Source organism: Electrona antarctica, assembly GCF_951216825.1.
Source record: "Electrona antarctica genome assembly, chromosome: 6".
NCBI lineage: Eukaryota > Metazoa > Chordata > Actinopteri > Myctophiformes > Myctophidae > Electrona > Electrona antarctica.
The window spans coordinates 39,456,011-39,473,041 of record NC_136811.1 but is presented as its reverse complement, the minus strand read 5'-3'; the positions used below and the strand labels follow the sequence as shown (position 1 = coordinate 39,473,041).

Below are 17,031 nucleotides of genomic sequence, written 5' to 3'. Positions count from 1 at the left end.
TCCCAGGTGGTGGCTGTGATGGCTGGGCGGGCCCACCCCGTTGCTAGCTGTGCCCATCATCGGATGGCCGTCCCTCTCAGCGCAGTACTGCTGCCCTGCAACGCCCCCCGTCAGGAGGCTCTGAAGGGCATTCGTGCTGGAATAAGCGCGCATGGTGCCAGAGAAACTAGCCGGCTTGTTCTCTTGGATGGTCTGCATGGGAGAGTGGTGACGCAGCATCCCCATCCCAGACTGCCCATAGACGTTTCCCACATAGGAGCCCTGGCTCTTCACCCCAGAGTTGTAGTGGTAGACTGCTGCTTGGTGCTTGTGTCTGGCTGACATAGAGTGCTGCTGCTGTTGATGTTCCTGCTGCTGGTGATGGTAGCCATCATCCATCAGCCTCTCATCCAGGCTGATGGCGCCAGTTAAGGTAGCCAGCTGGGGCAATTGCTCCAGGGGAGGACAGTGTCCCCCGACCCCCATGGCTGGAGATCGAGCGCTGGAGGGCGATGGGTAGAGGTGGGGGGAGGTGGAACAGGACAGTCCACCCTCTTCCGGTTCATCCAGCTCTCCCTCAGCCAGGATGGGTGAGAGCCGGCCGCTCAGGGTGGAGGCAGAGGAGCTAGCCCTGGAGTGAAGTTCCGTCCAGGCGTCAAACTCCCCCTCCGGCCCCTTGGTGCTGCCGCCCCCAGAGAGGACCTTTCCTGGTGGGCTCCCTCGGTCTGGGGAGCCCTGGAGTCCCACCACAGCGGAACCGGCTCCTATCCCAGGGCGGCCCACTCTCTTGCCGCGGACGCGGCCCTTGCTCTTCAGGAACTTGGTGCTGTTGTCCATGGAGACGGCTCGCCGGCGGGGAGACTTGCCCATCTTGCCTCCCTCTGGGTTCAGCATCCACCAGGAGCTCTTCCCCGTGCCCTCGTTCTGCACCCGGATGAACCGCGTGTGGAGGGACAGGTTGTGTCTAATGGAGTTCTGCAGAGAGATGGAGACAGAGACAGAGAGAGAGAGTCAGACAGACATCATAGAACTGTGCATAGCATCTCGCTCATTATTTCTTCAAATGCTCACCAAATGCTACGCTGCATCAAAACATTTTGAATGATGTGGGAAATCTGCATATAATGCATGTGTAAAGCTTTCGAGGAGAAAAGGAAATCATTCAAATCAAATATCAAACGTAACGAAACAAAAACAAACTGTCAGTCTGACACATCTCATGCCTGCGGGCGCTGCATCCCCATCACTGATGGTTCAAACAGATAGCTCAAACACTGCTGGCAGCAGGGGTGATAGCAGATTAACTGAGGTAATCGATACATAGCGGGCGGTCAACATGCTGAGTCATACAGCTAAAATGCTAAGCTGCTATCAAGTCCCAATATTGTGGTCGGTAGAATACAGTGAGGGATCCTCACTGAGTCAGAAATACATTTGAAGCGCTACCAAGTGGTGGAAAAAGTACTCGCAATTTAAAAGTATCAATACTGCAATATAGAGCTACTCTAGTCTAGAACTAGAACTACTCTACTCTAGACTGGATTCTCCGGAATTCAAAATGTGCTTAAGTAAATGTACAAAGGTATTGGTATCAAAATGTTATCAACCCATTTAGACCTGAGATCAGATTCTAGAAATGTCTTCTACATCCTGACAGTTTTCTGAAAAAGCTATGTTTCTGTCAGTCGTTCTTCGATTTTTCAAAAATAGCAGACCTACAAGCTCGTAGCGCGCCACTCGGTGGCGCGCTACCCATTTTGGGTAGCCCATTTTGGGTTCCCGCCCAAAATGGGTTAACCCATTTAGACCTGAGGCAGGTTCTGAACATTCTAAATCTGAATCCTGACCTAAGTGTTCTGAAAATATTATTCAAAACATACTAATTAGCTATATAGAGTACTATACATAGCAACAACAAAACCAAAAGGGGTTCTCGGATTGAAAGGTACAAACCCCAAAAGGGGTTCCCATCCAAGAAGGGTTAAAGTACCAAAAGTAAAAGTACTCATTATGCAGAATGTATAAAAACCTTTTGAAAATAGCAGATCTACAAGTTCACAATGTGTTGCATTGCGACACATTGTATAATGAATGAATAATGAAATGCCCAAAATAGGGTTGGATTAATAATAATATATTATTTTAGTACATTTTAAATGTGCAATTACGTTCTATAATCGATTGAATTGATTAGTTTGATAATTAACACAATCTGACCCAAAGTGTCAGTGACAGAATCAGTCGAGTGGAGAATGTGAGATACATGTAAGGGTGGAGAGAGAGAGAGAGAGAGAGAGAGAGAGAGAGAGAGAGAGAGAGAGAGCTAAAGTTACAGGCACAAAGAAGAGACTGCGTCAGTCTCAATGAAGCACCTGAAATGCATTGGTGTACAGAGATGTACAGTACAATAGTGCATTTGCTTGCGTATACTGTATAATATAAGATATTTGAGTATCAGTACTTTACTTGAGTATTTGTATTTTGGGATACTTTCACTCCACTACATTTGGAAGTACTCTATGAATTAACCAATAAATTAAGCCCTATTTCAAATAGCCTATAATGAAAATAACAACTCTACAAGCTCACACGTGAGCTTGTACAACGCGATATGATATCTTTTTATAACTGTTTTGGAAACTTTCTCAATTTCAATACAGCAAAGCATTGATATGAAAAAGACATTTGGAAATTGTTAAAAGCAGGCACTTTTGAATACTAAATTTGAGTTGTACAGTAGTGGAGAAATCTTTGACCAGGAGTATCTATACTTTGACTTTAGCTGTACTGAGTCCACCACTGCTGAAATGCAACCTTAAAGGACATGTGGGCAGTTCAAAAACCCAGAAACTGCAGGCTTTCTATTCGTGAAAAGTTAAAAATGTATAATGGAAGCCATCGTTCTTTCGATAATAATTTAAAAAAAGTCTTGTTTAAAAACAAATCTGCCTAACGAAGATGTCACTGAAAGACTGGTTTCTGATTCGGAACTGTCCACACAGACAGAGTAGAACAATATTGTGCTATTTTATCATGAACATTAGTGAGGATTCAGGAACATTTAGCCTATATGAAGATAGGTTGAAATGTGCTGAAGTGGTCCTGACCTCAAAATTAAAAAAAAATCTTCTAATCCTAAAAAATAGCAGACCTACAAGCTCGTAGCGCGCCACTTGGTGGCGCGCTACGAGCTTGTAGGTCTGCTATTTTTAAATAGCTAAAACCAAAGGGGGTTCCCGCCCAAAATGGGTTAAAACGTGTGCAGTCAACCATCCCCATCCTCTAGTCCAGTGGTTTTCAACCCTTTAAAACGTGTGCAGTCAACTATCCCCATCCTCTAGTCCAGTGGTTTTCAACCCTTTAAAACGTGTGCAGTCAACCATCCCCATCCTCTAGTCCAGTGGTTTTCAACCCTTTAAAACGTGTGCAGTCAACTATCCCCATCCTCTAGTCCAGTGGTTTTCAACCCTTTAAAACGTGTGCAGTCAACCATCCCCATCCTCTAGTCCAGTGGTTTTCAACCCTTTAAAACGTGTGCAGTCAACCATCCCCATCCTCTAGTCCAGTGGTTTTCAACCCTTTAAAACGTGTGCAGTCAACCATCCCCATCCTCTAGTCCAGTGGTTTTCAACCCTTTAAAACGTGTGCAGTCAACCATCCCCATCCTCTAGTCCAGTGGTTTTCAACCCTTTAAAACGTGTGCAGTCAACTATCCCCATCCTCTAGTCCAGTGGTTTTCAACCCTTTAAAACGTGTGCAGTCAACCATCCCCATCCTCTAGTCCAGTGGTTTTCAACCCTTTAAAACGTGTGCAGTCAACCATCCCCATCCTCTAGTCCAGTGGTTTTCAACCCTTTAAAACGTGTGCAGTCAACTATCCCCATCCTCTAGTCCAGTGGTTTTCAACCCTTTAAAACGTGTGCAGTCAACCATCCCCATCCTCTAGTCCAGTGGTTTTCAACCCTTTAAAACGTGTGCAGTCAACCATCCCCATCCTCTAGTCCAGTGGTTTTCAACCCTTTAAAACGTGTGCAGTCAACCATCCCCATCCTCTAGTCCAGTGGTTTTCAACCCTTTAAAACGTGTGCAGTCAACCATCCTCATCCTCTAGTCCAGTGGTTTTCAACCCTTTAAAACGTGTGCAGTCAACCATCCCCATCCTCTAGTCCAGTGGTTTTCAACCCTTTAAAACGTGTGCAGTCAACTATCCCCATCCTCTAGTCCAGTGGTTTTCAACCCTTTAAAACGTGTGCAGTCAACCATCCCCATCCTCTAGTCCAGTGGTTTTCAACCCTTTAAAACGTGTGCAGTCAACTATCCCCATCCTCTAGTCCAGTGGTTTTCAACCCTTTAAAACGTGTGCAGTCAACCATCCCCATCCTCTAATCCAGTGGTTTTCAACCCTTTAAAACGTGTGCAGTCAACCATCCCCATCCTCTAGTCCAGTGGTTTTCAACCCTTTAAAACGTGTGCAGTCAACCATCCCCATCCTCTAGTCCAGTGGTTTTCAACCCTTTAAAACGTGTGCAGTCAACCATCCCCATCCTCTAGTCCAGTGGTTTTCAACCCTTTAAAACGTGTGCAGTCAACCATCCCCATCCTCTAGTCCAGTGGTTTTCAACCCTTTAAAACGTGTGCAGTCAACCATCCCCATCCTCTAGTCCAGTGGTTTTCAACCCTTTAAAACGTGTGCAGTCAACCATCCCCATCCTCTAGTCCAGTGGTTTTCAACCCTTTAAAACGTGTGCAGTCAACCATCCCCATCCTCTAGTCCAGTGGTTTTCAACCCTTTAAAACGTGTGCAGTCAACCATCCCCATCCTCTAGTCCAGTGGTTTTCAACCCTTTAAAACGTGTGCAGTCAACTATCCCCATCCTCTAGTCCAGTGGTTTTCAACCCTTTAAAACGTGTGCAGTCAACCATCCCCATCCTCTAGTCCAGTGGTTTTCAACCCTTTAAAACGTGTGCAGTCAACCATCCCCATCCTCTAGTCCAGTGGTTTTCAACCCTTTAAAACGTGTGCAGTCAACTATCCCCATCCTCTAGTCCAGTGGTTTTCAACCCTTTAAAACGTGTGCAGTCAACCATCCCCATCCTCTAGTCCAGTGGTTTTCAACCCTTTAAAACGTGTGCAGTCAACCATCCCCATCCTCTAGTCCAGTGGTTTTCAACCCTTTAAAACGTGTGCAGTCAACCATCCCCATCCTCTAGTCCAGTGGTTTTCAACCCTTTAAAACGTGTGCAGTCAACCATCCCCATCCTCTAGTCCAATGGTTTTCAACCCTTTAAAACGTGTGCAGTCAACCATCCCCATCCTCTAGTCCAGTGGTTTTCAACCCTTTAAAACGTGTGCAGTCAACCATCCCCATCCTCTAGTCCAGTGGTTTTCAACCCTTTAAAACGTGTGCAGTCAACCATCCCCATCCTCTAGTCCAGTGGTTTTCAACCCTTTAAAACGTGTGCAGTCAACCATCCCCATCCTCTAGTCCAGTGGTTTTCAACCCTTTAAAACGTGTGCAGTCAACTATCCCCATCCTCTAGTCCAGTGGTTTTCAACCCTTTAAAACGTGTGCAGTCAACCATCCCCATCCTCTAGTCCAGTGGTTTTCAACCCTTTAAAACGTGTGCAGTCAACCATCCCCATCCTCTAGTCCAGTGGTTTTCAACCCTTTAAAACGTGTGCAGTCAACCATCCCCATCCTCTAGTCCAGTGGTTTTCAACCCTTTAAAACGTGTGCAGTCAACCATCCCCATCCTCTAGTCCAGTGGTTTTCAACCCTTTAAAACGTGTGCAGTCAACCATCCCCATCCTCTAGTCCAGTGGGTTTCAACCATCCCCATCCTCTAGTCCAGTGGTTTTCAACCATCCCCATCCTCTAGTCCAGTGGTTTTCAACCATCCCCATCCTCTAGTCCAGTGGTTCAGTCAACCATCCCCATCCTCTAGTCCAGTGGTTCAGTCAACCATCCCCATCCTCTAGTCCAGTGGTTCAGTCAACCATCCCCATCCTCTAGTCCAGTGGTTTTCAACCATCCCCATCCTCTAGTCCAGTGGTTTTCAACCATCCCCATCCTCTAGTCCAGTGGTTTTCAACCATCCCCATCCTCTAGTCCAGTGGTTTTCAACCATCCCCATCCTCTAGTCCAGTGGTTTTCAACCATCCCCATCCTCTAGTCCAGTGGTTTTGGTCCTCTAGTCCAGTGGTTTTCAACCATCCCCATCCTCTAGTCCAGTGGTTTTGGTCCTCTAGTCCAGTGGTTTTCAACCATCCCCATCCTCTAGTCCAGTGGTTTTGGTCCTCTAGTCCAGTGGTTTTCAACCATCCCCATCCTCTAGTCCAGTGGTTTTCAACCCTCTTCAGTCAACCATCCCCATCCTCTAGTCCAGTGGTTTTCAACCATCCCCATCCTCTAGTCCAGTGGTTTTCAACCCTCTTCAGTCAACCATCCCCATCCTCTAGTCCAGTGGTTTTCAACCCTCTTCAGTCAACCATCCCCATCCTCTAGTCCAGTGGTTTTCAACCATCCCCATCCTCTAGTCCAGTGGTTTTCAACCCGTCTCGTATCAAGGCCCATCATTTATTGGGCATTTGAGCCGCGGACCACCATTTGATGACATTTAGCCTCTCAGACCCAAAATGTAGAATATTTTCGTTGTCATTGTTGGATAAGATGTTTAGTCTAATTAATGTTGGTACCACAGGAGCGATAACAGGCAAACGTTGATCAAAATAACAATTCTTCTCCATTCTCTAATTGTGTAGACGATGCAGAATTGTACCTATAATTTCACTTTTGAGAGTGTAAAATGAAACCAAATAGAGCCATAAGGGTCCATTTGGTTTCATTTTACGCTGTCAAGAGTTAAAAATCAAAGGGTCCATTTGTTTACCAACTCTCCATCATTTAGCTGGGGACCACCTGGAACCTCCTCAAGGACCACTGGTGGTCCCTGGACCACTGGTTGAAAACCACTGCTCTAGTCCATCTTCCATCCCTCATCCTCCTCCTTCCATGTCTCCCTTCAGTCAGATAGTTGTTAGGAAGCTGACGGTTGTTCATATGGTTGAAGTCTCTGCCAGTTTGGCTTAGTGCCAGCACTGTCTCCTAGCCCTTGCGTGCGTGCGCGCGTGCGCGTGTAAGTGTGTGTGTGTGTGGTGGAGGATGTATTGCAAGATTGAGCCAAGAGCAAGAGAGGCTAATGGGTGCATCACACCCTCCTACAACTAGCTTCACTCCCCATATTGCTTTCTCTCAGTCATTTTCTTTTTATCACGTTCACCCCTTTCTGTTTTTTTGTTGTTGTTTTTTTAATTGCGCTTTCAAATGTGCACCTTGGATTTATCTTTTTTCCTCCTCCCTATTTCACGCACTTCTCCACACACATGGAGATCATCATTTCTTTCTGCCTCTGCTTTCCATCTCTATATGTTTTCAATTATACAGTATGTCACCAATTATTTTCCCATTATCCGCCATACCAACATGTACAGTCATTGATTTACTTATTCATCCCTCACAAGCTGGCTCCCATCGCTCCACTCATTCAGTAATTCACAGGATACATAGCCTTGCTTTCTTTGTTCTCATTTACATCTTCGAGGCTTGATGAATACCGAAGGCTGATGTGCAACACAGTCTGCCGCTGCAATTGCACCCTTTGTTGTTAGACGCATTTTGAGGCACAAGCGAGGGATAAAAAATATCAAATCAAAAAAAGCGAGAGCCTCCTGTAGCTAAGGAATACCGGGGTGCAATAGATTGTTTCAGATTGAGGGGCATTCACGCCTCTCGCCGTCTCCATTATGTAGCGGATTATTTAGTATTCACACTGGATTGCACGGCAGGGACACAAATAAATCAAATTGTGGCAGAGAACACATAAATGGGAGGCGAATGTGAATTCAGGTGATCTGTGAATGCCTCCTTGGGTTGTCTCGCTGTGACACCTCCGGCATTGAGTAACCATGGCGACCGGGTAAACGTGCAGCGGCAGAGCTATATCATATTGTGGTGGAGTCGAAGAGTGAGTGAGCGAGTGAGATGAGGGGGGAGGGTGGGGGGAGTGGAGAGAGAGAAAGAGAGAGAGAGAGAAGAGGATGGGGGAGGGGAGAGGATGCGAGAGGATGCGAGAAGAGGCGGGTGTTTGATGCTGCTGCTCCAACTCGGAACAGTCTTTCATCTCTGCTGTGGCGGTCCGCAGGGGATGCCCCGCTCCCCACTTCCGACGGCCTCTCCACGTGCCACGCCAACTCCCCCTCGTCTACAAGCCTGCTGGATGCCTCCACCTATCACGACGCTCCCGAATCGCCTCCGTCAACTTCTGTGCATTGCCAGAACTGATGCATGATGCGTGAGTAAGCCTTCCAATCTACGGATGGATGTGAAAAAGAAAGAAAGAAAAGGGACGTCTATCCCAATGGTTCTCAAAGTGGGGTCCAGGAACCCCCAGGAGTCCTTGATGGGGGTCCAGGGACCCCCAGGAGTCCTTGATGGGGGTCCAGGGACCCCCAGGAGTCCTTGATGGGGGTCCAGGGGGGTTCCCAGCAAAATGTGTTAATATAGTATCAAAATGAGTTGAATCACTGTAACGCCTATATGCTGTAGAGTACATCAGCTATTGGTAAATAGCAGATCTACCAGCTCACCGCGCGTTATGATACACCTTCATTTAGATCTTTATATGAAAAATGTGGAATATTTTTAAAAATATTTTAACAACACAAATCACCCATGGGTGTCCCACTGTCCCTGGCACACAATATTTTCAGATGGGGCTCTGCGGCCAAATACAAATTCATTCCATGTCCATGACATAAAAAAAGTATGAGAACCACTGATCTATCTGAAAAGCCCGCAAACCACTTCACGCCGCAGCTGTAATGTGACCTGCCTGTGATTCAAATCTGGATTTATGTTCGGTGCAAGAGCAGCCTCCATTGGACTTGGAGGGATTTGCCATCATCACCAAACCCTCTTTATCTGATGAATCCACCTGCTACAGAGATTTGAGAGATTCTGGCAGTGGCCAACCATGGCTCTGTCATCATCATCCCCCACACTAGCTGCTGGCTTCCTGTCACTAAGTTTTTCCACTACACGTTTTTTCTCTGTCATCCTGTGTTAGTGCATGTGCTTGCGTGTGTGTGTGTGTGCATGTGCTTGCGCGTGCGTGCGTGCGTGCGTGCGTGCGTGCGTGCGTGCGTGCGTGCGTGCGTGCGGAAAGGTCCTCAATCTAAGAATAGCTCAGGTTGCAGGTGGCTCTGAGTGTGGGTGTGGTTCTGCCTGGCTGCCTTCTTCTCTGTTCCCTGAGACGGAGTGTGAGTCAGGGGCGATTTGGCCAAGCCCCGGCCCGGCCCCCACGCCCCCGAAACAGGCAGTGACTGCTAATCCTCCCCCTCCATCCCCGAGTAATCCCAGACAATCCTGGGCTAATCCCGAGTTGATTCGGGGGCACTCCCAGCTGGGTGTCTCACACAGAGCTCTGCCAGGTCACCGTGGGCAGTCCGGACGCTACGCTATGATCCAATGGGAACGCTGCGTAAGTATAAGGACGGCAAGGAGAAGAATGGGGGAAACTATAAGGAGATATGCAGTGGTGTAAAGTAACTAAGTACAGTACATCTACTCAAGTACTTAAGTACAATTTTGAGGTATATATACTTTACTTATTTTTCAATTTCCAGTAGGCTACTTTTACTTCAGAAGCAAATTTTTACATTTGTACTTTTGCTCCACTACATATATTATTTGAAAACCTATAGTTACTAGTTACTTTGTAGATATTTTGATGACTTTGATGATTATTATGGCAAAACATACATTAACCACTTCAGCCCTACTGTATATACATTTCGGCCATTTGAAAATAGCGGATCTACAAGCTCACAATGTGTCACGATGCGACGCATTGTGAGCTTGTAGATCTGTTATTTAGGTTTTTACACATTTGAAACCTTGAAATGGGACATTCTGCAAAATGAGTACTTTTACTTTTAGTACTTTAAGTACATTTTGATGCCAATACTGTTATACTTTTACTCAAGTACATTTTGAAATCCGGACTTTTACTTGTAACGGAGTAGTTCTTTTACTTAAGACTTTGAGTACTTTTTCCACCACTGGAGATGTGATGAGATATGAATTAGGGGCCCTGCAAATGTGTGACTTTTCTAAAATATAGTGTTATATTGTATATATTTTCTGTCTACTAAAAGGATTTTCTAACCATTTCTTTTTCTTTCTTTTTTTACATTTTCTAAAATGCAGTGTTATATGGTTATATATAGCCTAGTCTCAGATATTTTCTGTCTACAGAAAGGACTTTCAAAACCAAATGTTTGATGCCTTCATCTCCCAAAACACGGCACCACCTTGACTCTGACTTTTGTCCTTGAGGTGCTGGCTTTGCCACATTTTCCTCCCCTGCGGGTAGAATAGAATAAAATTGAAAACTTTATTATGTATTAAATATTCATAAAATGGAAATTCTCTTTCAGCCTCCTGTCTTGCAGAGGCAGACGAATGAAGCCCCCAGAAATGTGCAATGACAGAGAGGAACACACACATCACAAGCATGATTCCGGGAAGCTATTTCCCATTCAAATCATACCCCTTTAATACAATGCCCACAGTGGAGAGGCTGGTGGGGGGTTGGGGGGCTAAATAATGAATGAACTGATGCCCGGGTTAACCTGGAGAGATGCACTGCCTCATCCCATCACACTGCAAAGAGCAGGCAGGGCCCCATGAGTAGTTGTGTCATTTGCTCTTTTTGCTATCAGGGGCATCCAGCCCCATCGGTCTGCCCCTACTAAATCACCTTGAAAGGGTTAACCTGGCTACAGGGAAAGTGGATGAGGAAAACAGTTAATATATGAAACCATTACAGCGAACTGAGGTGTGCAAGGCCCCCCCTCCTCTCTCTTTTTGGTTGCAGAAAGACAATCGGCTTGGGTTCAACTCTTAAATCCTACAATCCTGATACCTGATGTAGAAGATCCCCACAAAGCCATGCCCCAAACCTCTCTGTCGTCAGATTAAAAGCTTAGATGCTTTTCGTCACAAATCCAACAGCTTCACTGTTGGCGAGGTTCTCTGTTGCCTTAGAGAACATTCACCATGTTTCTTTCTCCACTGGTACACAGGTGGCCCTGTGGCATGGGAATTAATAGGGCTCTTCCAAAGGAAGTTGGAAGTTTTTCATTACATTCTTCAGGAAATGATGTTAGCTTTTCTTTTTGTTCTGTGCAAGAAGCAATTCTTTCAAGTCAATCTCGCAGACGGACAAGACTTCCCACCTTCTATCTGGCTTTTGCTCAATGAATAAGAAACAGTTTCCCTTAGTCATGCATGGTCACCACCTCTTTCAGAGCCTTTTATTTGGTCTTGAAGTGTTTTTTCTTTTTTTATTTTACAATAAACATTGATTCCTTGCTGCTTCGTGCACCCCAACTCAGGAGTTTGATTCAGTAGAGGAGGAGGACTATTCAATGCTACAGCTCGATGCAGTTTAATGACTATCGATAGTCAGGCTGAGTGCAAATCAAGGTCTGACTAACTATAAAATCCACTCACATTATGAGGCCAATACCGTATCCCTAACATGCCTTGGTGCTCGTTAGCTGACACTGAACACTGCTTGTCCAGTGATGGCATCGCGTGCGAGGGAGGTGACCATGTATGCCCATAGCTTGGCATGGCACCAAGGCGCCCCTCCGCTGCCACTCCCAGGGTGCCAGTCAGGCATTGGCATGGGGGTGTACGCGTAGTAAAAGGGAGTGGGGGGTTGTTGTTGGGGACCCTAATGGGCCGTCTGAGATGGCTTGACTGGCTGGCACGGGGGGCAGCTGGGCTGGGTGAAACGGGGGGCCCACTGTGAGAACCCTCCAAGCCACACAATAGGGTGCCCTCAAAATGCCCCCCACCCCTATCCACAACGCACTCAAGGTTTTCCCGCTCTCTCCCTCTCTTACACACACACACATGCACACTAACGCACGGAGGGGGTGGGGAAACAGGTCAAATGGTTTACAGGGCCCATCTTGTGGGGAATGTGCACTCATTCAAATGGAGCCGAATTAGGAACCGAAGACAAGAGACTGGGGTCTGGGAACCGGCAAAAAGAAACCGCTCACCCGATTCAAACAACCTCAAGGGTGAACCAGCATAGCACGCCCGCTCGGCAAAGAACACAGCAGCTGTTCCTGTAGTGGCACCGGGGCAAAGCCGTTTGCCACACTCGACTGGTATTACCAAGCCATTTCATGCAGAATGGAGCTATTATGTACTGTCAAAAGGGTATCCCTTCATGCCGCGCATTCAATTGATAAGCCCAAATCAGGGGGGAGTCGTAGAGGTGCTAGCTGTGTTTATTGTGATGCCGTTTTTTTTTTTTTTTTTGTCCATGCACAAGGCAGGAGGAGGGCGGTGGGTAGAGGAGGGGCTGTGGGGGGAGGTTTCAACACAAGCAGTTTTGTTCGGTGCAGGAATGAGTTTTGTCAGCTAAGCCTGTCTCCAGGCTATTGGTGGAAATTAGCGCCGGCTAAATATTCGCTTCCCGTGATTGATGTCACAGCTCGCCTTGTCGCTTTGAAGGGAAATAAAGAATTTAGAGATGCGTGAATTAATACGGACGGGGGGAGGGAGGGGGGGGGGGCAGTGGGGAGAAGGTGCATCCTCTGTCTTGAAAGGGGGGGGTGCTTGGAGAGAGACCGGAGGGCCCTAATGGCTAAACAGATACGAGCTGAGAGGATGTGATATGGGAGACAGAGAGCAATGAGGAAGAGAGGGACCGGGAGGACGGAGAAGAGAACAGAGAGAGTGAGAAATAAATAAATAAAACAAATGAGAACAAGGGAGAGGGAGAGAATGAGAGGGAGGGAGAGAGAGAGAGAATTGAGTCAGATGATTAAAATCCCTTTAGGAGGCTTCTTTAAGAGAGACAGATGGGCGAGACAGGCCCGTTTTTTTGGAATGCAATCAAATTGAAAAGATTAAAAAGGAGCCTCTCTTATTAGGAGGTGAGAAACAGTTACTCCTCCGCCGCGTGCCTCCGTCGCCTCCTCGGCCATGGTCATGACTCTGTTGGCAGATTAGGTGCATTAGGGGGAAACAAGGCTATTCGCAGTGGATGTGGCGTTAGAAATGGCAGATATCCGGCCTTGTGTTTATAGGTATCTCTATCTGGCCATACAGATGTGGACATATGTTCCGATTCATGCGCCATATGTCCACAGATTTGACAGATTTTAAATGTTTTGTGCACAAGGCACACCAAAGGCAATAAAATGGGCAAGTGAAAATCTCAAGGCACACCTGTATTCATATCTGTGCAATTTTACATTTTCACCTATAATGCTCAAAATATATTTTTGGGGGCTCTATAGAATTTGCCTCTGGACCCCACTTTGAGAACCACTGCTGTTGCAGAGACAACCTGTTAAGGTTAAAGCCAACTAGCCAAGTACTTCAGTCTTTCATTTTTCCAATCTCCAATGTGTTCTCACAAGGCCCAGGGTTTACTGTGTAACCTATGCATATACTGTAGGAGATACATTATGAGACAAATTCCTCATAATATGTCAAATTCCTCATAAATATGTGCAACAACATACTTGTGATAAAAATCTGATTCTGAGGAAAAATGCTGTCACTTTTAGTCGGATAGTTTCACTTATATGTTTTACTCTGGTTTTGTTTAGAGTAATGGTTTAGGCTATATAGGCTTTAGTTCATTTCATGTCACAATACTGCCAGGTTGAGTCCATATGATCTGCATTTGATTACTACGTATCAAAAAAGGTACATATACCCCAATTATTTTTGTAGCTTTAAATGCAAATTTAAAGCAGGCTGATTTCTCACAGGAGAAATGACAGTGAGCCTTCAGTAGTCCAAGGACATTTAGGCATTGTACTGTACAAACAGACAGGAATCAAACCTAAACCCCTCACTGATTGAACCTGAACAAGCCATGAATTGAAATGAGCCTTCCATGGCTAATGATCATGAATAGGGCCAATAGCTTATACAGTGCGGAAGTGACTCGGGTGCCCGAGAAAGAAAGGTGCTTTACTTCCAACCTCATTATTCCACAACGCAGCAGGAGTGCCATTTATAAAAAGGCTTAAAATGGAAAGTGTGTGCATGTGTGTTTTTGCGGTGCCATGTCTGGTTAGCCCCAGATCAGGAAGTGGCTGTGGAGAGGGGCGTAATGGAATTGGTGGGGAATCCTGCCTGACTGTGCACTAATTGTGGCCATTGGCTTGTGATTCAGCACCCACGCCCCGGCCCGGAGCCCAAGGATAGCGATGGCGGTGTGGGACGCAGCCGGCCCCACCGCGGCTTTGGAGGACCAAAATAGCCGGTGACAGATTAGCAGAGCATCTGAGACCCACGCGGGAGATCGGAAAATCCGCCCGCCCGACGCCAGGGGCTGCCGGGCGCTTCCGGCCGGTGCGAGGAGGGGGACACAATCTGGGCATTACGTCTGACGCCCACGCAATAAGATACGGGTGCCAATGCAAGGGTGGCGCGGTGGCACCGGAGGGGGAGAGAGGGCGTGTTGCTTTTTAGGTTTTATTTTATTTTATCGGGGACCAGCAGTGGTGGAAGAAGTATCGATACCACAATAAATAAAAGTAAAATTATTACTTATTTTAAAAAGAAATTATCCCACGATTTTGTAAACCATTTTTCACCCCTGTGTCAATTATCTAATGTGATCCTGGGCTCTACACACCCTCCGCCAAAAAATATTATTTCTGAGGGGCGCTAGCCCCTCCTATATGTCCAGCTTTGAGGGTCTGTGTAAACACATACATTGAAGACAAAAGTTGTTTAAACACAAACTGTGTTTCATCACTGAAAATTGTGATGAATGTATGATGACGTATGATGATAAGAGTGCCCCTCACTTCACACGGGTGTGATTTTGTTATTTGAGGAAAAGTACAAAGTATTGTAGTATTGGCATCAAAATACGTGAAGTCCCAAAGCAAAATTACTTGGATGCGACGCGTTGTTGCGAGCTTGTAGATCAGCTATTTTCAAACGGACAAAAGATAGCCTGAAAATGTTGCTTTCCCCTTTTCAACTGCACTTGAAGACGGAGTGTGGGAGTTTTTTTCCTTTTGCAGTAGGTCGGGCCCTTGGTTGTCCTTCTCCTATATACGCACCTGTAGGTGTGCAAAAAGCCTGGCTCTTTATTGAACAGACACAATATAAAATAGGGCTCCAGTGGTTAATCGCATAGCGGGCACAGAGCTTGTCTTTTCAGCGAAAAGCTGTATCCCCACAATAACAGAAAAGCTGACGCTATAGCATGGAGCCCTGAGGGACTCCGTTCAACCATATGGGGCTTTAAGTGGTTAGGTACACAGTACTTGAGTACATGTACCTATAGTTACTTTTCCCATGGCACTGGTGGGGGGGGGGACCCATGGGTTGAGGAGGGTGGAGCGTCACACCCTCCACCTCCCAGAGAGGATTCACATAACAGGTGTCTGGGCCACTCCACCTGTGGCGGGCGGCGGGCGCCCGCCTGCTCGCGCTTCACACCTCGTCTGGGGAGCAAAACTAACATTTTCCACTGGCTCTGCCATGCTCTGCTTATAAAGACCAACAGATTTCTGGAGAGGCTTTTAACAAGTCTCCTTTTCTTTTCTTTTTTTTTTACAAGTTTGGGTGAGAGATGGCATGTGTGCTTTTGTGTGTGGCCGATCCAATCTACCCTCATCTGAGCGCCTGTGTGTGTCGCGTGTGTACTTGTACAGTATTACTATACTTGTGAGGTCCCTGAATGTCCCCCACAACTACGTTTTATCGGTTAAGGAATATTGTTAGACTTAGAGTTACAAGGAACATTTGGGGGACAGGATTATGGTTAAGAGTACATAGTCAGAGGTTTGGTTTATGGATTGAGGTCATCGTTATGCCTGTTGTATACTTGGTTGCTTGAGCTTGTTGATGTGCTACTTTTCTGAAATTTTCGGTGCCGTCCAAACTTTTGTTGTCCTCACAAGTTTAGTAAAACAAGTGTGTGTGTGTGTGTGTGTGTGTGTGTGTGTGTGTGTGTGTGTGTGTGTGTGTGTGTGTGTGTGTGTGTGTGTGTGTGTGTGTGTGTGTGTGTGTGTGTGTATTTGCGTATCAGCCCATTTAATAGCCAACAGGCGTGGTGTGGATTTGATTATATTGAAGCCTCCATACAAAGAAACAGACGGCCAACAATAGAATCAATGCAGGGCCTGCATGGGCTCCATTCGTTTTTTTTTCCACGCTCGCCCTCCGCATAATCTCATTCATAACAATGAGATTCTCATTTCCCACATTCTAAAGGTCAGTGCACAGCCTTGATCGCACTTTAATAAACATCATTCTCGGCGTTTAATTTAATTTCGACGGAGCGGTAAAGTCGCGGGCGGCCCGTGCACGCGGGGGCATGCAAAATTCATGGAATTGTCCCTTTAATCCATTGAGACCTGGAACGCATCCATGTCACGTTAGCGTTAGCGTTTTAAACATTATGTTATAATTTAGCTATTGAAAAATAGCAGATCTACAAGCTCATAGCGCGCCACCGAGTGGCGCGCTATGAACTTGTAGGTCTGCTATTTTTGAAAAATCGTTAAAATGTGCCTCAAATCTTTCCGAAAATTGTCATGATTTAGGGAAAAAAAAAAAAAATCGACGTCAGGCCTGAATGGGTTAATTGCTTCAATTTCACATGGCGTCGGGAAGAATGCCAGCGATGGTGCCAGAGAAACGAGGCGTGGAGAAGGTGCTAAAAAGACGGTCACGCACACACGCAACGCACTCACCGACACTCTTGAGATGTATAAACAGATAAAGGATACAGCCAGAGTAAAGGAACTCTACAGTCTGATTAGTTTTCGTCTTCTTTTGGTCTTATTTTTCACTCGTTTAAACACCCATTAAAACCAGGAACACATCTGTGTCCAGATTTGACTGAGAGCCTGCCATCGTGCAACCTCCAGCTTTTCACCAGAGGAGAAAAACTGAATTTATTTACATTTTATCCAAAATGAGTTAA

The 17,031-nt window shown here is 46.1% G+C and overlaps 1 protein-coding gene across 1 annotated transcript in view; it reads right to left on the bottom strand.

Moving 5' to 3' along the window:
• LOC306924864 (forkhead box protein O6-like) overlaps positions 1-17,031 on the bottom strand; it is a gene marked incomplete at its 3' end in the record, with an annotated part of 55,460 nt that overhangs the window by 792 nt on the left and 37,637 nt on the right. Inside the window, exon 2 of the mRNA XM_079503537.1 lies at positions 1-954. This exon is cut by the window's left edge and continues 792 nt beyond it. Coding sequence (XP_079359663.1) covers positions 1-954 — 954 coding nt within the window. The remainder of the gene's footprint in view (positions 955-17,031) is intronic.